This window comes from Lutra lutra, chromosome 15 (genome assembly GCF_902655055.1).
Source record: "Lutra lutra chromosome 15, mLutLut1.2, whole genome shotgun sequence".
NCBI lineage: Eukaryota > Metazoa > Chordata > Mammalia > Carnivora > Mustelidae > Lutra > Lutra lutra.
The window spans coordinates 51,282,703-51,309,396 of record NC_062292.1 but is presented as its reverse complement, the minus strand read 5'-3'; the positions used below and the strand labels follow the sequence as shown (position 1 = coordinate 51,309,396).

General features: G+C 34.0%; 1 protein-coding gene across 4 annotated transcripts in view; it reads right to left on the bottom strand.

Annotated features, from left to right (window-relative positions):
* BRINP3 (BMP/retinoic acid inducible neural specific 3) overlaps window positions 1–26,694 on the bottom strand; it is a 401,827-nt gene that overhangs the window by 48,266 nt on the left and 326,867 nt on the right. For all 4 annotated transcript variants that reach the window (XM_047705594.1, XM_047705595.1, XM_047705592.1 and 1 more), the window contains one exon: window positions 22,724–22,946. In XM_047705594.1, the coding sequence (XP_047561550.1) occupies window positions 22,724–22,946 (223 nt within the window). The remainder of the gene's footprint in view (window positions 1–22,723; window positions 22,947–26,694) is intronic.

Below are 26,694 nucleotides of genomic sequence, written 5' to 3'. Positions count from 1 at the left end.
AAAAGGAAGAAGAAGAGGACGAAAAGATGAACTTAGGACTTGAGAAAAAGGAAAGAGTGGAAATATGATGCTTGGATAACTGTTATCATAAAAGATTTCTTCAGAGGCTGGACATAATTTTATTTTTCTTTTTGAGACTAGAATTTTGGTTTGAGTGATCTATGTTTTCTGAACAAAAAAATATAGAGGAAGAGAGGCTAGATACCCATTTCCTTGTTTAAAATAAAGGCACTTTGCAAGAAGTTTTCAACAAAAAATTGAAAACATTTTCAAATCTGTGAAGATTTCATGGAATTATGCATCAGCATGGAACAGAGGACGTAAGAGATTAGAAGCATATTGTTTAGTGTAGTTATATTTATAAAGAGTTTTGGGTCTTGGAACACAGCAAAACTCTCAGTCCCATAGCAGACTACCTCGAGCACACTGAGATCGCCGTCCTTCCAAGCCATATGTCCATTCAGTGTAATGCGATTAAGCCAGAAAATAAGACACAAGAGAGGACAGACAGAACCAGATGAAGATGATGAGATGCTTCCCAGTGCCTGAAAAAAAATAGTACTAGGAGTCTGAACCAGGGAAATTAGAGAATAAAAAGAAATTTCAAAAAAAAAAATCCAAACTGGAAAGAAAGAAGTAATTTTGTCTCTGTTTTCAAATGACATGATATTATATCTGGAAAGATCAAGAGATTTCACGAAAAAAACTGCTAGAACTAATAAATTCAGTATACTTACAGAATACAAAATCAAAATGTATTATTTATATACTTATATACGAACAATGAACTCTTGGAGATATTAAGAAAACACACACACACACACACCCCATCCTTAAAACTTTCTATCTTCCTTTCTGGTTAATTTTTCTCTGGAGCACTCATCACCATCTAGAACAATATTTTGTTCTGTCTATTTTTTTCTCACTTCTCTAAAACATGAACCCCAAAATTACAGGAGATATATCTCCTGGAATTTTATATATAATTTATATATCTCCTAAAATTATATATATATGTATATACGATTTATATATAGTGTCTTTATGTTATACATAGTTTTATATATATTATAATATATACAAGCATACAAAAAAATTTTTTTTTTAATTTTTGAGGTTGATATACCTCCCATGCCTATAAATGGCATTAAATATTTACTTTTTGAATGAAAAAATGAATAATTTTTAATAAGGTCTAAGTAATATTAATGTTTATTTTTTCTTCTTTATTATTTAAGTCATTTAAAACTATAACTTTTACTTTTAGTTCAGAATTCGTTATGTGTTAATAGGTATTGCTATGAAGTCTTCTTTCTTTTACTGTTTTCTCTAGAGTCTGAAATTCCCCCTTGGATATTTTTTGCTCCAAGGATTATCAGCGGTAGATTTCTTAATTTCCAGTCAGGTAAGAATGTCATTTTGCAATACAAAAATTTCACCTAAAATATTTAATCCTATTAGATTATGATAAAAATGACTTCATTTGTCTCTTCAAAAAATTTTTAAGATCAAGAAATTAATTTAACCTTACAATAGATTATGTTTGTATGCTCTGTCTTGGCAGGTCCACTTGATAGCTATAATGATCGACCAGATTGTTATATATACTTGAATCTATTTCTAGACTTTGTAGCATCTTTGACACCGCTCAATTACTGTAGGATCATCAACATTATCATCAGTACCATTATCAAAGAGATATTCTTTTTTTTTTTTTAAAGACTTTATTTATTTATTTGACAGAGAGAGATCACAAGTAGACGGAGAGGCAGGCAGAGAGAGAGAGAGAGGGAAGCAGGCTTCTTGCTGAGCAGAGAGCCCGATGTGGGACTCGATCCCAGGACCCTGAGATCATGACCTGAGCCGAAGGCAGCGGCTTAACCCACTGAGCCACCCAGGCGCCCATCAAAGAGATATTCTTGAATGTTTAATAGACACTGGGACTTTACATATATAAATCAGTTAATGCCCATACTCTATAAGATAGGTACTCTTATTACTCACACATAATAGTTAGGAAACTGAAAGAAAGAGATAGTAATTTCCATGGATTTTTAGCAGTATAAGCAGAACACTTCTAAAACATGGTCTTATTTTTTCTAGAATGAATTTTAACATCTGTGGATATTGTTCTATTCTCACTATCCCCCTTTAAAATATTATTTGCTGCCTTTTCTTACTACTTTGTTCAGATAGATTTTGATGTTGCATTAAATTACATAATATTAATTTGAGGAAAATAATATCCTTATAGGATTTTTTCATTCAGAAATATGTTGTCCATTTATTAAAAATTTCCCTTAATATCCTAAGGGTTTGTTTTAGTTTATTTCCTTAGTATTATTTGTATTTTGATATTTTTATGAATGTCCAGTATGTCATTTTGTGAAGGTGAAATTTTCTATTGTATTTTCTTACTGGTTTTTGTTCATTTATTTGTAGACTACTGCTCATTTATTTATTTTTTAACTAGCAACTTCACTCAATCTTTCAAGTACATTGTTTAGATTTGGTTTGGTTTTCTACTCCAGTTGAATCTCTGGGGACTTACCAGATAATAATAAGCATGCCATCTACAACTAATAATCATATATTCTTTTAAATATTAATTATGTCTATATTTGCTAATTCCATATTCCAGTTTTATTTCACTAGCAGAGTTTCCTAAGTAAGAGTAAATAATAAAAGCAACGTTAGACATTGTTTTCTTCATCTTAAATCTAGCATATAATACTAGTATTTCAGGGAAAAGTTTATATATCTGCTTGAATTGATTTTTCTATTAATCTCTTGATTTAATAAATACTATTTTCAGTCAGAATATCTGGAGATGATCATGTCGGAGACACTGCATATTATGAGTATGTTCTTTGTCTACGTCTTCATGTGGGAAACAGGGCAAAAGAAATGAACTTAAATGAAAATCTCCTTACAGTTTGCAGCCCACACTGATAGATCCCTGAGACATGCAGAACATGATCATCCTTAAGGAACTAGTGGCTGCCTTGTAACTTGATGTTTAAAAATAACTTTATCTTGGCTGCTGTTGACCCCTCAAGATCCAGATTTCTTTGAGACTTATACTATCCCTAACCACCACTAATTAAAAAGTACACAATCAGTTACTGCCCACAATCCCAGTACAGCAACTTTCTGCCCACAGGTCCTGTCCCATGAATAGGGAAGGGATCAAAGTCTAGGCAGGGGAGATAGAAGGCTCCTGACTCTGACTAGGCTCTGAACTATACCTGGCAGATGGGGTTGCTGAGACAGAGCAGAAGAATAATAAGGGAACAAACCAAGAGAGCACAACATCTCAAGCCCACAAGCTTCCCATACAGTTCTCAACAAAAGACCACCAGTAAAAGCCCTCAGTGGCAACCCATTCAGGACCCCTCTCACTCTGGATCACTTTTTTTTCTTTCCTTTTTGCTCTCACCTTCATGTAATAAACTTTCACCTCAATTCACCCTTTCGTGTCTGCAAGATTCGTTTTTCAACTCCTTGAGACAAGAGCCCCGCCATCCGGCAACAGTCTTACCTAGGAAGTCACGTGGCTGAGCATAAAATTATTGAGTCACTGTTTTTCCTCACATAATACCACTGACTGATCTCCCATACTCCAGTATTTAGTGCTATATATTTTTTAAAAATTTGTTTGCATGTTCGCTTGGTTATAGACAAGTTAGGAGTCGGATTCCTTGTCATGGTTACCGACTGCACTGCTGTATTTGCCTTTATACTCATGCTCCTTGCCTCCCTGACCAGCGGCTCTGTTCCTCCCCAGTTATCCCCAGGGGAAGAAAGATAGGCAAGCAAGCAGCCAGCCCGTGGTCTGGGATGAGCCACTAGTCGTGTTTGCTTCAGTCACTCCCGTCCCGAGAAGCAACAGCCTGGATTGCTGACAGATCCATGCTGTAGGGGTCGACCTCACAGTCAGGCATGCAATGAAGGAGTTAGAACGCACACTTTTGTATTCTCTCTTGCGCCGGGCACACAGTATACTGACTTTAAGAATGTGCCAAATCTTTAAACTCCATGGTAAACGAGAAAAAACTGAAATGGGGTAGCTAAAAATGATCAACATTAACTCAGAAACCACTTAACAATATAGTTTTTTGTCATAAATTTTGTTTGGGACACTCTGTCTTTTTTCATTCATATGGATTCAAGTTTTATAAGAAAAGCTCTCTCTGCATCTCTCATTATCACTGATTCTTCTCAATCAGATATTAGTTTTCTCCTTCTCGGAACCCTCTCATTTGCATTCTCTAGGCCCTTTATGCTTGCTTCTTTCTTTCTTTCTTTCTTTCTTTCTTTCTTTCTTTCTTTCTTCCTTCCTTCCTTCCTTCCTTCCTTCCTTCCTTCCTTCCTTCCTTCCTTCCTTTCTCTCTCTCTCTCTTTCTTTCTTTCTTTCTTCCCTCCTTCCTTTCTTCTTTCTTTCTTCCTTTCTTGCTTTCTTTATCTCTTTTTATAAATTACATCTTTCCATTTTTTATGGCTAGTACTAGATTAGTTTCTCAAGATTTTATTCTAAGAAACCAATTCTGGGGGGAGCCTGGGTGGCTCAGCTGGTTGAACATCTGCCTTCTCTCATGACACAATCCCGGGGCCTGGGATCGGGCCCCACGTCGGGCTCCCTTCTCAATGGGGAAGCCTTCCTTTTCCCGTGCTCCTCCCCTGCTCGTGCTCACTCCCTCTCTCTCTGTCTTTCTCTCTCTCTCAAATAAGTAAAAAAAAAAAAATCTTAAAAAATAAAGAAACCAATTTTTTTTCTCTAATAGTCCACTGTTCTTATTTTAGTTTATTATTATTTTTTTAATTTATTTGACAAAGAGAGATCACAAGTAGGCAGAAAGGCAGGCAGAGAGAGAGAGGAGGAAGCAGGTTCCCTGCTGAGCAGAGAGCCCAATGCTGGACTCTATCCCAGGATCCTGAGACCATGACCTGAGCTGAAGGCAGAGGCTTTAACCCACTGAGCCACCCAGGCGCCCTGTTCTTATTTTAGTTTTAAGTGTGAAGAGAATTTTTTAAATTTTCTTAAAACTTTCTTGTTCTCTGATTATTCCATTTCATGACTTCAAGCTTTTGCATGAATTCAGTAACCTCTGAAATTCCTTTGCACGGAGGAGTTAACCGGAGAGGGGGGGCCATGTTATTAACAAACACTGTAAACCTGGGACAGTTTAGTGACAAAGAACCCAAGCTCTATAGCCAGATTGCCTGTGTTTGGATCCTCGCCCTGCTACCACTAGTTGAGTAATCCTTAGCAAATTTGGATTATCTCAGCTTCAGTTTCCTTGATTGTAATTTTAGGGTAATAACACTAACTACCTTGTAACATGTATTAAATGAGCAACAAGGAGTAATGCACTTAGAAGAGCTTGACAATAGTTTGTGCTTCATACTTGTTAGCTAATAACTAGCTAATTATGATTGCTCTCATTAGCAAGTCAACCTCAGTGATGAGGGAGCATGAGGCTGGCTGAGGACAAAGCAAAAGCTGGCACCCTACACCCCCTCTCCACCCGCTCCCCTCAGTAATGTGTGTGACATTCCTCAGGCACCCCTGACTTCCATAAACGAGAAACAAATAGCTAACTTGCAGAGATCACATCCTGCAAGACAGATTCTCCCTTGGTTTACAAATGTACTAGAGATCTACAAACAAAGACGTTACCTTATCAATAGCACAATTTCCAGAGGCAAATAACTCAGTTCCTCAAGCCCTAAATAAAGTTAAATTTCTTCTAAACCCAAATCTCACTGACAAAGACGCTTGATAGCAGAAATGTGATTGGCTTGCCAAAAGACAACATTGATCAAGCCTCGAGGCCTCCGGTATCCTGGCACTTTGTAGGCCCTCTTTAGCATATGAAAGCTCCATTGAAACCACCCTTCCCCTCGCCTTCCCCCAACCGCAAGGTACGCAACCTGCCATCTCTCACAACCCGGGGCAGCAGCTCTCCCTGCCCAGGGTCCCGTCCCCGTGCTTTAATAAACCACCATTGGTTATCGGCTCTGGACCTCAGCCCACTGAACCTCACCTAGGTTCTAGAACTTCATCATCAGAACTATCACCCTTTATAGTAATGTGTCCGTGGCTCTGTATTAAAGAGTGTTGGTGGCTTCCTCCTAGTGTGTCCCTTGACTGCTAGTTAGGTTGCTGTTCAAATTGGACCTGGTAATTTACAAACTGAACATCTTTGCCCTCTTTCCTCTTTCTTCCCTGCAACACATCTCTTGAAAATTTCTCCACATTCCTGCATATGAATTGAAAGATTCCATAACTTCGGGTTGTGATTTTGTTCATTTTCAATAGTAATTTAGATGAGATTATGAAACAAAAATCACGCATTAAGATCATAATCATGTAATGTCCTTTTGTTTTTAACATATAATTGAGGGGTGTGTGTGTGTGTGTGTTTAAGGTAATGTTAGGGAGAATATGAGTATTTACATCCCTTAAATTGGCAGGTTTTCATTACATTTTTACTACATTTTGTTTAGATTTGTTTCTAGCTAACCTTCCTTCTGGTATGAAGTAATTTTACTTTATCTCAATAAAAGGTACTACCTCAGACTTGATCTTTTTTGTTTGCTTTGAGAAACCTACATGAAGTCTTCCTGCTGGGTTTAATAGAACAAAGAACAACCACAACAAAATGACCTTCCTTTTCTCCTGTATTCTTTTGTTACATCAATGTTCTTTTGTGCTGTTCTATTTGTTGCTGTGTGAAGTGCATCTGGGTTGTGAGATAGGGGATTTTGATTGCAATTGGCATTGATTTTTGAAATGTATTCACTCACTTTATAACTTGTAGTGGCTGTCTCAAATGAAGTGCTTCAAAGTTTTTCCTTTTCTTTCTTTTTTTTTTTTTTTTCAGTGTCACGGCTTTAAGGGGTTTATGTTTTGGTATACTTAGTTTTGTTTATTGAGTCATAATACCATTTGCTTTTAAAACATAGTATCTTACCTTAATGTTCAAGGAAAAGCACTCTAGGTTTCAGTCATTTACTATTTTAATAACTTGGTATATATGTGCATACCTGTGTGTCTGTGTGCATGTGTGTGTATACGTTTACACGTGTACAAACATATGTATGCAAGGAATACATGTAATGATATAATAATGAAAGGATATGAAGAAGGATATTGTGTATTTTTTTGTACTTACCATGAAGATTATAAAACATAAATGAGGATTAAAGATTGCACACTGCCTCTATATGATGCTGCCAAATTAAGCATTGGATTAAATTTGTCATTAAAACAATCCAAATGAGATTTTTCCCCACCAAATTGAGCAAATTTGATTGGAAAAAGGCAGCATTTTAAAGACATACTTGATCTTTACTTTTTAGATGGCTTAGTTTAGTATTTAGTTTAATGTGATACACATCAAATTATTTTCTATTAGTTTTATCATTTAAAATGGAAAAAAGCGTAGGACAAATACTATCTTGTCTACATATTTACTAGGGACAGTTTTAACATAATCAATTACATCTACACCCAATAAAGCCTCCAATTTCACTCGTATGAAAACTAACATAAGACTTTCATGTAATATGAAAAAAAAAATACTTTATTTCTCTTTTATGTGTATACTATAATATTCTTTATAAAGAGATTTGAAACTGTATTCCACTCTAAGTCAGACCTATCATCCCTATATCACCGCGTTTACCTCTGGCTTCAACATTTTAAAGGGGGAATGTTCAGGGAGAAAGACTCATGGATAACAGTAATTCTTCTACTTTGATATAATAAAACCACCGCACCATTCCAGTGGTGTATGACGTTCAGCTTCCTATTTATTTTGGTAAGTAAACATGTATCCATTTCTTCCACAGTATAAGTAAAATTGCTTCAAAGTGCTCAAGTAGAAATGAGACTGATTCTCACCTCTGATTTAAATATACTTAAGAGGGGCGCCTGGGTGGCTCAGTGGGTTAAGCCTCTGCCTTCAGCTCAGGTCATGATCCCAGGGTCCTGGGATCGAGCCCCGCATCGGGCTCTCTGCTCAGCGGGAAGCCTGCTTCCTCCTCTCTCTCTCTGCCTGCCTCTCTGCCTACTTATGATCTCTCTCTCTGTCAAGTAAATAAATAAAATCTTTAAAAAAATAAAAAAAATAAATATACTTAAGAATTGAAAGTGCATCCGTTCGAAGAATTTGATTGTCAGTAACATTATAAGATTTGTAAAAAATATGAGTGTCCTGGGATCTGGATTGATTCTCAGTTTGTGGTCCATATATAAACCACTGATGGTTAATATGATATCAACAAATAAGCAGTTTATTCCTTGTACTCCATAACATTTTTCTTTCTGAAATGTAACAATTCATCACCACAGGAATTATTGCATTTAATGGCACACTCCACCTCATGCAAAATATTGGGATGAAAATCTCAGAGCTCTTTTTCTTTGGAAAAAGAAGCATGAGAAGTGTTTTAGTAAATGAATTAACATTTAACTTGTAGGACCATTTCAAGTTATACCTGTGTAGAAATGGCATAGTATAACCTCTATGTCTTTCTGAGAAAGTATTTAAAATGATCATTTGTCAGAAATTGGCAACTAGTGCCTAGAAAATGTCTGAGAAGTTGAGAAAACAAAGATCTAAAACCATTTTAAGCTTAAGGTAATTATTATCGTTGTTGTTATTGTTATTTTGTAGTGATTGAGGTGACTATACTACAACTGATGGCAACTCTGAAAACTGTAAGAATTGGACTAAAAATGATGGTACAGTGCTTTCTAACTGTATACTTTGAGATTTAATGTTATAACAGGTATTTTAGGAAGTAAACAATTTTGTTCTGACAAAAATCCTTATTTAAACAAATCTATTTTGGAGTGCCTGAGTGACTCAGTTGGTTGAGCGTCCAACTCTTGGTTTTGGCTCAGATCAGGATCTTGGATCCTGAGATCAAGCCCCAGGTTGGGCTCCACACTCAACATGGAGTCAGCTTGTCTCTCTCCATCTCCCTCTGCTCCTCGCCATGCTCTCTCTCTCTCAAATAAATAAATAAAATCTGTAAAAAAAAAAAATCTATTTTAATTTTAGGACATTTTAGAGTATTCGACATGCATATAGACTATGTAGATTTCCAAGTAGAATTTATAGTAACTACAGTTTCCAAATTTGTTTATCCATGACTTCTTTTTAAAAAGTATGTGTTTTTCTATTTATTTTAGAAAACAAACATTAATGTCTCACAAGATGCAAGTTATTTAGTGAATAACTAAATATTCATGAAGGATTATTATCAACTCCTTAGTGAAGAGAAAATGAGGACTGATAGCAAAGCCCTTCAGCCACTCTCTGTGGCATAAACTTGTGGTTTATAAGGAGCTGATTCTGACTGTTTAAACAAAGTGGTACTACTCCAAATAGTACTGGCAAAAGGCCTTCTTAATCTTGATATTACAGATCTTATGACTTTATTTCCAAGATTTTCCCGATAGAACTCTTTTTCTTTCAAACAAGTTAGTGTTAGGTGTTAAAAGTCCTCTCTCAATATAGCTGTCTACATTTTTACTGTTCAAAAATCTGATTATTTGAGCCAGCAACTCCATTGAGTTACCACAGGAGAAAACCGTGTTGGGAATGACATTCTTAATCTTTCTTAGGAAAGTGTTGTAATGTCAAGAAAATAGAGTAGGAGTCACCGAAATGACATTTGCAAGGTGAACAACATGGAAAACAAAGAGGAATAAATCTCACTCAAGACTATTTTCTTTGTTTCTTGACTTTCTTTTCCTGATGAGAGAATAAACTAACTTAAAGTCAAAGAAAGACAACAGTGTAAGATTTTTACTTAATGTAATGAGCTGCTGACCTGTTTGCACTATTCTCACACACATACTAACGCACATACACATTTAAGTTCACAGAATTTCCAAGAGGAGCAAAGACCCTTGATTCTGTTAATATTTTCAAAAGCAGCTATCTAAAGCCTTGAATGTGGACCTCATTCCAAAAGTTGTGGGTTGCAGACAGCATACACTCAACAAAATATCAAGGTGACATGATCTTTTTTTTTTTTTTAAAGATTTTATTTATTTATTTGACAGACAAAGATCACAAGTAGGCAGAGAGGCAGACAGAGAGAGAGAGGAAGAGAAGCAGGCCTCCTGCTGAGCAGAGAGCCCGATGCGGGGCTCAATCCCAGGACCCTGGGATCACGACCTGAGACAAAAGCAGAGGCTTTAACCCACTGAGCCACCCAGGCGCCCCTCAAGGTGACAAGATCTTTGATTGTTCCACATAATCTTTTATACACGAGAGAAAGAAAAAAAAAAAAAAACAAGCACAGCACTATAATCTGACAGATTTTCATTTTAATGTATTTTTTTTAAACTCTTATCTAAAATGGTCCAAGTGGGGATCCTGAGATGACTAGAAAGTAACTGATTTAAAAAGAACAAATAATTTTTATGTCTAAATATGACTGAGTTTTAAAATAGTTATTTTCAGCTAACATTCATCCACATCTAATAAATTGAAAGAGTATAAGCTGAAGGTCAAAGTAAGAATATTAGTGAAAAGATAAGGGCATGTTAGAGCCATGAGAGATGAAGTATAAGCTACACCAAGAATTAGATAAGAGGGACGTGACCTGACTTGCAACGATGCAGATGGAGGTAGAGTATATTATGCTAAGCAAAGTAAGTCAGTCAGAGAAAGACAAATACTGTATGATTTCACTCATATGTGGAATTCAAGAAACAAAGCAGAAGAGCGTAAGGGAAGGGGGGGAAAAAAGAGAGGGAGGAAAAACACAAGAGACTCAACTAGAGAGAACAAACTGAAGGTTGCTGGATGGGAGATGGGTGGGGGGATGGGCTACATGGGTGATGGGAATAAAGGAGAGACTACTTGGGACGCCTGGGTGGCTCAGTGGGTTAAGCAGCTGCCTTCGGCTCAGGTCATGATCCCAGCGTCCTGGGATCGGGTCCCGCATCGGGCTCCTTGCTCGTCAGGGAACCTGCTTCTCCCTCTGCCTTTGCCTGCCATTCTGTCTGCCTGTGCTCGCTCTCTCTCCCTCGCTCTCTCTGACAAATAAATAAATAAAATCTTTAAAAAAAAAAAAAAAGGAGGGACTACTTGTGATGAGCTCTGGGTGTCAAATGCTGAGTGATGAATCCCTAGATTCTGCACCTGAAACTAGTATTATACTGTATGTTAATGAACTTTAAATAAAACTTTAAATAAAAACGTGAAACAATTAAAAAAAAAGGCAGCATGAAAGAAAAGACAAATTTGCCAATTTTGAAATTTGTGTAGAAGTGGCCCCATACCAAGAAGAAAGTGGGACACACCCACTCTCCCTCTCTCTCTCTTTTTTTTCTTTTTTCTTTCCTCTGAAAACTTCTATCCCTGGATTACCTGAATCAGAATCCAGGATACTAATGTGTTATTCTGTACAAGTAAAAATGAATGTGTTTCTTATAGAGTTTATATTATTATCTTTATGACTAATTTTATTTTGACTATGAAACATATGAAAGTACATTTTGAAGAAAACTTATTAATATATTAGAAACACCTACACCAAAGAAATAGTGTCTTCAGTTTTGGAAAGTTAAATAATAATTATTTAATCACTCCCATGTGTTGAGTACTTTATAATTATTATCTATATATTTTACATTTCTCAATCACACACTGAAGATATCTAAATATTAAACTCTTTAAATATGCTGCTAATTATTTCTTAGCATGTGCCTGGGACTCATCATGGAGTGGCTGAAGCACAAAAAAATTATACAAAACATTCTTTTGTAACATAGAAATGTAAGGAAAATTAATATCCTGCCTTTTTCCTACAGCTTCATATAAAATTGTTCTCAGCAAAACCCCTTGTATTAATCATAAAAATGTCATTTTTAATTAAATCACAGAATCCACAATATTAAAGGACTTGGAGGCCATTCAGTAAAGTCCTTTTGTTATTAGGATGCAAGTTTGGCTGCAGTAACATAAGCCAGATAATACTGGCTCAGAAAAAATACACTTTTATTCCTCTCTCAATAACAGTACAAACATCAACAGTTCAGGACTGTTTTGGTAGCTTCAAAAAGATTGGGTTTTACTATCTTTTTTTCTTTTCTTCTCAAATAGGCAGAGAGAGAGGGGGAAACAGGCTCCCTGCTGAGCAGAGAGCCTGATGCAGGGCTTGATCCTAGGACCGTGAGATCATGACCTGAGCCAAAGGCAGAGACTTAACCTACTGAGCCACCAGGCACCCATGGGTCTTACTACCCTTAACAAGTTTCTTCATGTCATCACTTTTAATTCCAACCCATCACATTTTCATTTTATCCAGGGGGAAGAAAATAAGTAGATGGCATCCATTCCTCTTCCTTTAAGAATACAGTTTAGAGGGGCGCCTGGGTGGCTCAGTGGGTTAAGCCGCTGCCTTCGGCTCAGGTCATGATCCCAGGTCCTGGGTTCGAGCCCCACATCGGGCTTTCTGCTCAGCAGGGAGCCTGCTTCCTCCTCTCTCTCTGCCTGCCTCTCTGCTTACTTGTGATTTCTCTCTGTCAAATAAATAAATAAAATCTTTAAAAAAAAAAAAAAAAAAGAATACAGTTTAGAAGTTTCATGTTTTCTTTCTACTTCTGTTTGACAAGAATTATCCACCCTTGGTTCAAGAAAACCCAGGGGCACGGTGTAGCATGAGTTCTGCTAAAACCAGGGGCGGTGTTAGTGAAGAAAGAGAAGGAAAGGATGAAGACAGATAATCCCTATTATAGCCCCCAATTTGTCTGGGGTCTGTTAGGTCCTTTAGAGGAGTTGAAATTGATCTAGGGCAGCATTATTGGGTTGGTTCACCTAGATCTCAGTGTGGGTATGTGGGAAGCAAGGAAGTGGAGACAAAATCCTATCAGAGGGTACACAAGGTGAAAACTAGTTCATAGAAATCCCAAGACATTATTTTTCCTTTACATTGTGTTGACATTTGCATTGATGTGAAAAGCAAAACTGTTGCTGGAGACTTAGCATGAAGATAAGCCGTGGAACCAAAATGGCTGTGCTAGTAGGCATATAGCATTTTCCGCCACATACTTGAAGAACAGGAAGAAAGCAAGTTTCAGTTAAAAATGTTCCTGGTGAAGCAGTATAAAAAAGTTTATTGTGTCTCAATTTTCAGTACAAATCCATATGTCAGAACAAAATGGGAATATGAATAAAGCACTTGTGTTACACACTGAACTATAATGGTTGCCTTGAGGCAAAACACCTGTGCAATTGTTTCAGTTGCAAGCTGAGGTAAGCACTTTTTTCATGGCAAACCATTTTTACTTGAAAGAATAATTGACAAACTGGTTTATCCAGACTCGGATACTTGGCAGATCCATTGTCAAAACTGAAAGAAATAAACCGATCACTTCTAGACAAACCACTGACATATTTAATATCAGTGTTAAAAGTATAGTTTTCAAGTGGAAATTAGATATTTGGAAAACTTGTAACTGCAACCGTGAGAGTGACGGCTTCCAATAAATAAAGACTTTTCTCATGAACACAATGAGGATATTAAGGAATGAAGTTTTGTGTTATTTTATAATGATATGTTGTCAACATTTGGAAGATCTTCAAAACGGAGTGCATCAGTATTTTCCAAATGACTGACACATGATTTCATATGCATGGTTAAAGATTCATTTTAAAGTTCAAGATAGATGAAATAATTTGATGTAAGATATGTCAAAATGTTAATCACATTGTTTTAGATTCCCAATTACATATAATTTTTAAAAAATCTTCACTTGTTGAGTTTTTGGTGCAGTATAAAGAGTAATATCCACAATGATCTGAAAAAGCTATTACAATACTCACTTCTTCAATAAATCTGTGTGAGATTACAAAATTACAATTTGTAGCCAATTGCATAGAGACACAGCCATGAAAATTGAGCTATCCTCTCTTAAGTCAAATATTAAACAATTCTACAGAGATCACTCAGATTTAAATGTTATATATATTAACATGCAATGATCATACTTACTGTTCTTTGTAATTGTATTAACAAATACATTTTTAAAATTTCTATTTCAATTTTTACTATAGTAAATATGTGTGTGTATATGCATATATATATGTATGTGTACATATGTGCATATATATATATACATATATGTATATATACATATATATACAGGGATTTCTCTCACTCATACACAAAGACTCTTTGAATTTCTCCATAATTTTTAAGAGTATAAGGGGGTCCTGAGACCAAGTTTTTTGACATCTGCTGGCCAAAGTCATAGAAGTTTGAGCTACAGGATTTGCTATTAAGATGACAGAAAAGCTACACTGAAGGCATATAAAGCAGCAGAATGTTTTATGTACATGTCACCTGGATATCACATCTGATACTAGGAAGTAGGAACACTTTGTCACTCAATTTTGCTTTTCTTCTTTTGAGGATAAAGGGGGAATGGTGATAGGATAAAACATGTAAGTAAAAATGAAAATTGCCCTAAGAAAATTATAAAGACTTTTAATTCTGATTCTCCTCCTATTTTAAGCATTGTTAACTTGGGAAGGGTGTTGTCTGAACCAGTATATTGGTATACTGTGAATAATGTAATTTGGATAATGAATTTGGATAAGTGTTCTTACATCATTGTTGTTTTCTTTCTCCAAAGACCAGTGCAAGGACCTGGGATGTTTCTCTTGACATACTAGCAATGGATTGTGATCTCAGGAAGCACTGTATAACTAAATTTGCTATTATCTAATTTTTGTAACGATATGTTTGACTGTCAAAATTTTGTAGTCTAAAATCAACTACGAGCAATTGGCCAACTTAAGGACTTACATTACAGATCCATTCCTTAAATATTACAGAATTCATTGATTCTTTGATACCAAATAATTCTTTAAATTCTGTATGACCATTACCAATGCCTAGTTTAAAATCATGGTTTTCATTACATATTTGAAGTCACCAAGACACTTGAAAATATACATTTATAAAATCTTAGTTCAAATTGATTTTTGAATATGATAAGAAAATCAGAAAAAAATCAGAACCAGAAAAGAGTAAATGACTATGAAATGAATTTTAAGATAAATGCCATTTAAAATAATATAGAGAAAAGAGTTATTTTATTTTTTTTTTTTTATTTATTTTTTTTTTAATTTATTTGACAGACAGAGATCACAAGTAGGCAGAGAGGCAGACAGAGAGAGGGGGAAGCAGGCTCCCCGCTGAGCAGAGAGCCCAATGTGGGGCTCGATCCCAGGACCCTGGGATCATGACCTGAGCCGAAGGCAGAGGCTTAACCCACTGAGCCACCCAGGTGTCCCGAAAAGAGTTATTTTATTAAACAACATTTTAAAAACAGAATTTTGTTCATCTACTATAAAGTAATTAGTCTTAATTTTTAGCAAATATAGGCTTTTAGGAGTAAGTGTTCAAGCTGTTGTGCACATAGCACAACTAAAAGGAAACTATGATTCAAGTTACTAGCTGGGGAGTGGGAGATGAGGGTAGAATAGTGCATGGTTGGAAATTGAGCTCAAATAGCCACAAACATTGTGGAAAGTAAGTAGGAGGAGTACTGAGCTCTCAACTCCATATTTCCCAAACAAGAAAGAGGATTTTTCTTAACTCATTGTGTAGTGTGACTCTTCAAGATTGAAATAAAGGTCGTTAAAATGACCTAGATGAGATACACTTCCACCCAGCCTTTCCTCTTTTTAGTCAAGGTATAGTACCTATAATCTTATAATTATTCTTGTCCAAGCTAGCAAATGTTACTTATGTATAAATGTCTTTTCTAAGCATGTTTAATTTATGCTACTTAGGAATAACTGTAACATCATATATGAATTATTTTATCTCACCAAATTTTGTCTCTCTTCATTATTAGAGAAACAATAAAATCTTTTGTTTTCTCCAGATTATATATTTTAATACAAGATAAGGATTGTAATCTCTATCTGCTTTTCTTGAATGAATGAAATTACTTATAGAAATGTCCTGTAATGACTTAAAATTATTTTCACTTCTATAATTCTACTGTTCATAAATTAGGAAGTTGCAGTTTATCTTCACATATTTCCATTTGGTTCCTGTGCCAAGTAAAATTTTATTTTTCCTCAATGTTTAATAGCTATATTACCTTATATTGTTGCTTTTAATGTTCTGTAATTATTAGTTTCTTTATTAGTTTTGTAATGCACCATTAAAACTTGGCAACAACTTATACTTTTTCATTGTCCTCGTTCCTGGGCCAATATTCTCTCAAAATGTCTTTCTCAACATTGTGTAAGAATGTTACACATTGTGTAACAACAACATTGTGTAATAATGGTGCATTGGAAGATCGTCTACATGCTGTAATAACACATGGACTTTGGCAAAACTAACTGTAAAAATAAAGAGAAAACCAAACATATTTATAGCATTATAGTTTGAAGTACTTCTCTATCTCAAATAAACTTTATGGCAGCTAGGAGATATTTGTTACCACGGACAAATTACATTTTTATACTTCATTTTTATTGCTTTCAGGACATATTCAAAATGGATCCAGGTTTTTATTAGATTTTATATCTCTTCAAAATTTCCCCTATTATTATAAGTGAAGGGAACCAATTTGAGTTAGTTTATGGTATAACAGAATATCATTGCAAGGATAAATCAGATATCACATATTATTGAAAGTATGAAAAAAAAAGAGAAAAAATCTGTTATAGGCAATCCTCTAATGCATTAAAAAAGAAAGCTGGCCTAATGTGGGGAGGTACTATAGCAAGAAGTTGTAAATTGATTTTCTAAGAACACCAAATCACTCTGCATAACAAAATATTGAAAGATTTCAGTAAAGAGGGGTTATATTGAATAAATGAAGGTCAATAAAGAGAGAGGGTGAAAAGAAAAAAAATGTCTGGATATTCAGCAAAGGAGAAAGGGAAATAAGAAAATATTTAAAGGATTTTTGCACATTATTCCTGCATGTCAGATATAAATACCATTCTCATTTTCACTTTGAAAATATTAAAATTTCTATTTTCCTTGCATGTGTTACAGAGTTGTAAATACTTGGTGACACATATGGCACAGAAAGAGTCGTGTGTCATTTAGAAATAAAAAAAGTATAACAAAGTCTCAGAGACAGAAATGTACTGGATTTAGGGGTAAAGTGGAAATAAGGGTTTGAATGATACTTGAATTCTCTGTCCCAGATTGAGTCTACATTCCAGCTTCACTGTCATCCACCACAGACAGGATTTCTGCAGAAGAGATGGTTACCTACCCCTCTCACACCCATATCCCAAGGTCTTACTGATAGGTAGAGACAGGCCCTTTCAGTGATGGTCTGAATGTTTGTGTTCTCTCAAAATTCACATGTTGGAATCTTTACCCCCCAGATGATGGTATTATGAGTTGGGGACTTTGGGAGGTGTTTCAGTCATCAGGATAGAGCCACTGTGAATGGGATTAGTATTTTTTTTTAAGATTTTATTTATTTATTTATTTATTTATTTATTTATTTATTTATTTAGGAGAGAGAGCAATAGAAAGCATCAGCAGGAAGGAGAGAGAAGCATGCCTCCCACTGAGCAGGGAGCCCCATCTGGGGCTTGATCCCAGAACCCTGGGATCATGACCTGAGCCGAAGACAGGCACATAGCCAATTGAGCTACCCAAGGCACCCCATGGGATTAGTATTTTTATAAATAAAACTCCAAAGAGAGATCTCATCGCTCCATGATGTGAAGACATACTTAGAAATTTGCAGTTTGCAGCGCTGAAGAGGAAAAGCCTTTACTAGAGCCCTACCATGTTGGCACCTTTGATTGGGACTTCTAGCCTCCAGAACTGTGAACTATTTATAAGCCACTACCTCTGGGTATTTTGTTAGGAGAGCTAACTAATACACAGTTTCATGTCCATTTGAAAGAATGAGGGAAGTAATTCACCTGCTTAATGGCAAAACAAACAGAACATGATATGCATATTATAACAGGCGATCCATTTATATAGACTAGGAAACATTTTATATAAAATGACAACTCACTGTCCTATGTTTCTAGACGTTGAACTAAAATATTAGAAAACATATCACAGAGCATTTATCAAATATTTATTGAGCACTTGTTATCCTTGGATTTGAGAGCTATGTCTAGGAACTCCAGCAGATAACCAAACATTCAGATTTTTTATAAACTGCCTGAATCTCATATTTTCAGAGTGTTCTAGTGGTCAGGTCAATCCTTCCCAAACACTTTAACAGCTATAGTTCATTTCAGTTATCCAAACTTATTTTATCCTCTCTTACCCAAAGACACTGTTAAATCTTTAAACTCATTTTCGTTTCTCAAGTGTTCATTTTTGTTTTTGTTTTTTGTTCTTCCCCTTAGTTCATGATCATAGTATCATTCTGAATTGTACTAGAATTAGAGATCAGGAGTAGAGGGAGGGAAAAATGGAATGTTGACTGACTTTATGAAATAATCCAAACTCCATATTTGTGTATCAATTTGAAATAGCATTTGAATTAAAATCATTTTGATCTATAGGGTTTTAGACTACTCCTATGGGTGTTATATTAGTTAAAAATACATATGTATGTGTATACATAATGTATATATTTATATATATTTTGTATATATTTATTTATTTGTATGTATATTATATAAAAGCCACTGGTGGCTAATAAACAAACATATGTATATATACGTGTATTTATATCCCATCTATATTATATATAATGCATTATATATATCTATACATAGATATTATATATGTGTGTATATACATACATAGATATTATATATGTGTGTATATACATACATATATACACTAGAGAAATTATTAGTAAAATATTCAATATTATTTGATGAACACTCACGATATAGGATTCAATCTGGTTTGCACTCCATATAATGAAAACTAAAGTTACAATATCCTGTATTTAGCATAGCATGTATTCATAACATTAAAGATTTCAATGATATATGGACTGAATACTTTTAAAACACTCAATAACACTTTTAAAGATAGAGTAAATGTTAGAACATATGTCAGCAAACGTTTGTTCTATAAGGAACCAGACAACAAATGCTGCAGGGTTTCAGGACCATATAACTACATGGCAACTATCTAGTTCTGCCATTATAGTTGGAAAGTAGTCATAGACAATATGTAAATGAATGAGTGTGTTTCTTTACGTATGGATATCAAAATGTTTGTTCCATACAGTTCTCATCAACCAAAAAATGCCTTTCTACTTTTGATTTTTTTTAACAATTTGAAATGTAAGGAACAGTCTTTCCTTAGGGACTGATAGAAAAAGAGGTGGAGGTCCAGTTACAGCCCACATGCCAATTTGTTAAACCCCACTGTTGAGCATATATAGGAAGTGCACGACATATTTCTCAGATAAGAATAACATAGACCTAAACTTATTTTATCCTGTGATGTTAGAGAAGGGATTTTATCATATCTCATCTTCCACTATTATTGAGGAAGAGATAATTTCATAAAAATATTTTCATCAATTTTTAGTGGTTTGCTGCTACCTGCATATATTGGCTCAGGAGGGCCAATTATGCATATCACAAGAATTGGCAAATGCTATAAATTAGGTTTTTTATCCCCCCTGGAAAGTTGGTTGTTAAACTTTTACTAACATACATTCAATGTACTATTTCTAAGTATCCTTGGCCATTCTGTGAAGAATATATAACAGCACAAGATAATGGAGTTGAATTATTTTGTAGGGATTATGTATGGATATTTTTAATAATTGTTTTAATTATTTTCCTTTAATGAAGAGAATATGTCATTGTTCCTTATCTCAAAAGTTTTAGAATAGTAGCAAAAGTTTACTACCTCAAAGAAGGCAGATTACCACAGGCTTTACAATTTATTCAAGTAAGAATGAGGATTTTAATGTCACATGAATTCATGAAAGTAACAGTGATGACAGTATAAACTTGGTGAGATTAATCTGAGTGAGTATCCTGTTTTATTTCAAGGACAAATTACACTTGCACTACAAAGAAAAACTTCAACCTACATGTCTTTATAGAGAAGGTGTCAAGAAATCATCTTACTCGTTGAGGTTCATTTTGCAGGTCTCATTTTGTTTGGTTTTCCTTTTTGTTCCACATTTTAGACAATACTAAGGGTGTGATGAAGTCAAGAAAAAAGCTGAGAAAAATTCCGTAAAGGAAGGACCAAAAATAAAATCTCAAATGGAAGTGAGTTACAGGTATCGCTTATCTACTTACTTCTTTCAGAAAATTTTGAAAACATACTTCACAAATATCCAAACTTTTTTTTCATTGTATCCTACTAACAGATTGTAGTACCTAGTTTGCTGTTGTTATTGTTTCCTAATGTCATTTTATAACATTCTATTAAAATTGGAGAAAATAAAAAGCAAAACAGAAATAAATCCCACATTCCTAGTAAAAGAAGAATTGTGATGGAAAGAAATTCTAATTTAACAAAATCTTTTATCTAGAAAGAAGTCTGCATTTTTTGTGTGTGTAATGAGTGATAGCCAACATAGGAATTATGCTTAATTAAAAAAAGAGAAAGTTAAGGAAAGCCTCTGGTGATCTCTGACTTACTTAGGTCAAAAGGATTAGAGAACAAATATTTATTTCTATAGTTTATTAAATTTAGTTCCATTTATTTTTCATTTAGTACCAAATAATGTATTTTTCTTTTATTCTTTTTTTTTGGTCATCTTTATTTTACTCTACTTATTTATTCTGTATAGATCCAACTTGGATTATTTCATATTTTCATACTTTTCTTACAAATCCTGTACTTTCATGACCTCTTTGTATGTTTAAGTTTTATTTATTTTTACTAGAATTAATGTAGCTCTCATGATATATTTTATCCCACTATCTGCTCATTTTTAGTTTCCATTTCTTCCCTCACCCCTTAAACATATCTTTAGATTCTATGTATTTTCCTTTTTTTTTTTCTTAAGGTTTATTTATTTTAGAGACAGAGAGGGAGAGAGAGCATAAGAGGAAGGAAAAGAGATTTGGAAGCAGACTCTGCCCTGGGCAGCATTCCACTTTAAAATAAATGTACTGGGAAGGGCTCCATCTCATGATCATGAGATCATAACCTAAGCAGAAACCAAGAGTTGAAGGCTTAACCATCTGTGCTGCCTAGGCACCCCGTATTATATTCCGATATCACAGTTTTGCATGCACTGATAATTGCTATTCCAGTTGTTCAAATTTCTCCTGAACTTCAGATGTTCATATCCTGCTCTAGCTGTATTTGCTTTGTTTAAAAACAAACACAAAAGAAAAGTATTAGTGAGGATGTGGAATGTTTGGAACTGTCACTCATGGCTGGTGGAAATATAAAATGGTGCAACCACCTTTGAAACCATTTTGGCATCAATTCAAAATCTTAAATATAAAGTTATCTTATAACATCAATTTCACTCTTAGGTATATACCCAAGAAAATAAACAACCATGTCCACTTTAAAAAAATGTACATGAATGCTCATAGCAACATTATTCTTACTAGCCTCAAAGTGGAAACAACCCAAACGTCTATCAAAGAATTAATGGATAATACAAATGCGATGTACCCACACCGCTGATACTCTCTACAATACAGATAAACCTGAAAGCACTACACTATGTAACAGAAGCCAGTCACAAAAGACTGTGTACTATATAACTCTATTTATATGAAATGTCAAAAAATAGGCAAATTATTGGGACAAATAGTAGATTAGACAAATTTCTAGAGGCAAGTATCGCCTGGCTGTGTGTGCTAGTATGGGGAAGGACTGCTAATTGGTACTAGGTTGCTTTTTGGGACAACAAAAATGTTCTTAAGAGGTGATATTTGCATAAATTTTGAATATTCTAAAAACCACTGAATTACAAAAATGATGCCAATGATCTATTTTGAAATTGGACTTTTAAAAGGTGTATAGACTTTCAGGTTTTTTTTTTCTTCAGTGAAAAAGTCTATAATAATAGATTTCTTCTCATAATTAAGCATCAAATCAAAATTCAAGCATTATGTAACAGAGATACTAACACAGATAAAAGTTTGTTTAGTGATATTTTCCTATATTTTCCTTAGCTTTTTATTTTGCTGTGTTTTTTAAAAATCTGACTTCAAATAAATAAATACAACTTCTCAAAGCAACTGTTGCAAAATCCAAAAACTGCGCTTCACAAAATTAGCTCAGACACAAATATTTTAAGTCTGTCATTATTCATATAAATTGTTACAAGTTTTTCCAGCAATTTTCAGAGATTCATGTAGAATGAGGTTTATTCATGTTTATTCATATTATTATGAGCGCAGCTCAAAGAAAATGAACTTTAAATTCTTTTATTTGAAAATTATATATTGAGAAATTTCACTGCATGATCCTTCTTACTCCCTATGCTTACAATATAGCTGTAGGGTTTGTGCTTTTCTGTTCACTGTAATACAATTATTAGTTAACTACCACACGAAACAGAATGATTTCTTGATTCTGATAATAAAAGAAAATGAAAAACAAGGAAGTGTCAGTACATGGGTTCTCCATTGGATTACTGCTTTGGAAAATACAATTTGTTATTCTGAGACTTAAAAGAAAACACCATGCTATGTATATTACCATTTCTGCATTCAGAAAATAAAGAGAGCTCACTGTCAAAACAATGTCCTTTGTTGTCTATATGCCACAAATGTCTTACCTTTGTCTTGGCAAGCTGATGAGGGGTTGTTTATGACACCTCTTGCTAAGGCTAAAAAGCTTGTGTACAATTTTCTGCGCCTTTAGGAATAGTTGCTTCATGCTGTTCTCCAGTTGTTCATAGCGGCGCTGAAAATTAGAATCCATTGTCCACAAATGCATTATGGTAGATGTGTTGAGGAAATAATTCATGGGTAGCCTTTTCATAAAGAACTTGAATTCATCTGGAAAAATGTTAAAATTCCATACTTTAATACAACAATTATTTTCCCTTTTCCCCAAACACATTTAATATGTTAATAGAAAAACAAATACTATTATTTTGTGTGTAGCAAATTAATAGCAAGTTGGGATTTTTTTGATGCTTTAGAATTGTTTTCTTTTTTATTCCCCTTAAAATAGAACTTTCATGGTAGAAGATAATTAAAATAATTTACACTAAAACAAATAGTGTGGCCAGAAAGTTTAAGCTGAATTTAATTTTTCCATGTTCTCCTTTCAATGGTTTTTGAATGAATTTTCTCCCACAAGTAGTAGTCATTAATCTAGCTTTCATTTTTGGCATTAGTATTAATATTCCTTTCTAGGTTTTTTATATTAAAGAAATATTTTCATTAACTCAGTATAGAAAATGTATGTTCATTACTAAGTGATTATATTATATTAATGTTCGAAGAAAAAGAGAAAGATTTTAAAACAAAAAATACAATAGTCAACCATGCATTCTGGTTAAACAAAAAAAAACAAACAAAATAGTTAAAAACAATTGTATACCAAAGAGAAAAATTTTTAAAGAATCTAAAGCTCTAATTCTGGCTTTTGTTTTTATGCTGATAATTATCATATCTGAAATTGTTTTCTTTTCAAATGTCTGATTAACCAACAAAGAAACAAAAGTTAAGGCTACACTAAAGTAAGCAATCATCTCACTGTCTATTAATTATCTAAATACAAAAGGTAGCTGAGACCACAGCCAAAAGATGCAAACAACCCAACTATCCATCCATAGATGAATATATATACTAATTATGATATACATATAAATGAATATTATTGACTCATAAAAATAAAATGAAGTTCTGATACATGTCACAGCATGAATAAACCTTGAAAATATATAACTGAAATAAGCCAGACCAAAAAAAAAAAAAGACAAATATTATATGATTCCAGTTATATGGAGTATCTAAAATAATCATGTTCAATGAGATAAAAAATAGATGAGAGGGGTGCCTGGGTTAAGCCCAGTGGGTTAAGCCTCTGCCTTCAACTCAGGTCATGATCTCAGTGTCCTGGGATCAAGCTCTGCGTTGGGCTCTCCGCTCAGTGGAGAGCCTGCTTCCCCCTCCCTCTGCCTGCCTCTCTGCCTCCTTGTGATCTCTCTCTCTGCCAAATAAATAAATAAATAAATAAATAATAAATAAAATCTTTAAAAAAATAGATTAGAATTTAGCAGGCGGTAAGGAAAGAGTGAATGCAACATTATTGCATATTAGCTACACAATTTCTGTTTGTGGTGATGAAAACCTTTTGGATAAAAGATTGTGGTGACAATTTTACAACATTGTTAATGTAACTAATGTCACTGAATTATACAGATAAAATGACAAATTTTATGTTATATAATTTTACCTCAATTAAAACATTTTCATACACCAAGAAGAGATAGTATAGCCTTTCCCCCACCTCGCCTTTTCTTCCAAAGCAAATATGAAGAGGGACTCAAAAAAAAAAAGCAAAAACAAAACAAAACAAACAACAAAAAACCCCCAACCCTTTCTATTGCTTTTACTATTTCTTTAAAACAGCACTTTTGTTAAGAATATCATGTTGCACCCATTTCACTGTAGTAGATGACTGAGTTTCCTCCCCACAAAAAACAGGAACCCACAACAAGATTTCTAAAGTGTTTTCAGTGGCTAAAGAAGTATTATTTGGCAAGTGAGACAAATGATATTTTAGTCATTATTCTACCCATCAAAAAGTTACATAGTATGCATTAAACCTTAGCCTCTCCTTGCCTTCATTTCCTCCTTTGAAACTGAATTTTTCAGCGTACTTTGTGGATGATAATAATCTCATTTCACTTTAAAATTGTATGATGTTATAAACAGCTTTTTAAATTACCATTACGTTAGTTTTAAATATCCAACTCAAAAACAGTTGTTTTAAATGGTCTGTTGCAGCTACTTTCATTTAACTGGAATTGGACAAGGTGTGTCAATAGCCATTTCTTGATGTAGGTTGTGTGTCTAACACAATTTTTTTTTTTTTTTTTTTTTTTTTTTTGACAGAGAGAGAGATCACAAGTAGACAGAGAGGCAGGCAGAGAGAGAGAGAGAGAGAGGGAAGCAGGCTTCCCGCTGAGCAGAGAGCCGGATGCGGGACTCGATCCCAGGACCGTGAGATCACGACCTGAGCCGAAGGCAGCGGCCTAACCCACTGAGCCACCCAGGCGCCCCCACACAATATTTTAAAACCTCCAAATTATCATTTCTTTATGCCATTCACTTGGGCAAATTACATTAATACATATACATATTTAGAGCAATTAATTTGTATTTATTTTATGCATTAGTGTTATTTCAATATTCAGATCCAGACTTTTCATCAATGCTACAAATATAACTTTTTGGCAATTAATAAAAAATTATATTCATGTATATTGGAGTTATTATTTCATCTAGAGCAAATGAATACAGAGCTCTGGCATCTTTTGGACATTTATGGTATCAACTCTTACCAGAAGAAGAAGGAAAAAATAAAATAAAAGGAAAAAAAAAAGATTTATGAAGGAAGATTTCTGAGGGTGTATCCATTTGATATGCTGTAAATCTTTTTTTTTTTTTAAGTAAGCAGGGTATAAATAAGAGATGCATTTTAAAATTCCAATTTCACAGTACCCTACATTTCGTTTGGTCCCATATGTCTCTTTTGAGAAATTCCCTCTTTTGAATAAAAGAATTGATGCATGGAAATTGGAAAGCATTTCTTGGATTATTCACAGAGCAGATGTCACCACTTTGAAAACTAATCATTAATTTCATTGTCATCTTTTACTTGAACAATTTTGATAAGACTTTATTGTCTCATGGCTAAGCATATTTTAATTATTTTCATTGTTTTTTATAATACTATTCTGAAAGTTTCTAAATTAGTAAATTTTATTTAAATTAAATAATATTTTAATATGGAATGCATTTTATATTACCAAAGTGTATGTAATAGTATATGTCAGCTGAAAATCATCACTATGTAATTTCTAAAAAACACAGTTTTAACATGGCATTTGAATAATTACTTCATTATGAAGTCATTAAGAGTCACTACTGACAGTCATTCAAAACATTTATTAGACACCTGTTGTGCACAGAGCATACAGATGTTTCAGTCTACGAGAGCGACGATGGATAAACCTTTCATCTTATTTTTTTAAATGGCAAATGATTTGAGATAATTTCTTATATTAAAATAACATCTTCCATTTCTGAAATTCATTCTACATAGAAGTCAAGAGAATCTCCAGAAATATTTATCTTTTCTTTTATGCTTGGCAATTAGTAAAATCCTTATTTATAGAATGTGAACATGAAATTTGAATGATGCAGTAGAATTGTTATATTAGGGGTTTACATAACTACAAAAAGAAAATACAATGATTCAGGGTGCAAAATAACATTTTATCCTACAGTTGTTGCCAAAAGCCATATTGAAGATAAAGTACTATTGCTTTTCAAATGGCAAGTAAACAATGACTAGCCATACATTTTGGGGTGAGTAAATTTGTAAATGAAAACAAATTAATGTTATATAAAAATAACCCAGAAAAACTAAATTTAATTTCTAGGTTATTAGAGAGACACTAATCCGGAAATACCTGTTAAGTATGTAGCAACTGAGTACTTTTGCTCAGCATGGTCTTGAGGACTACAGAGAAACAAAATAATAAAGCAGCAATAATAATAATAAACA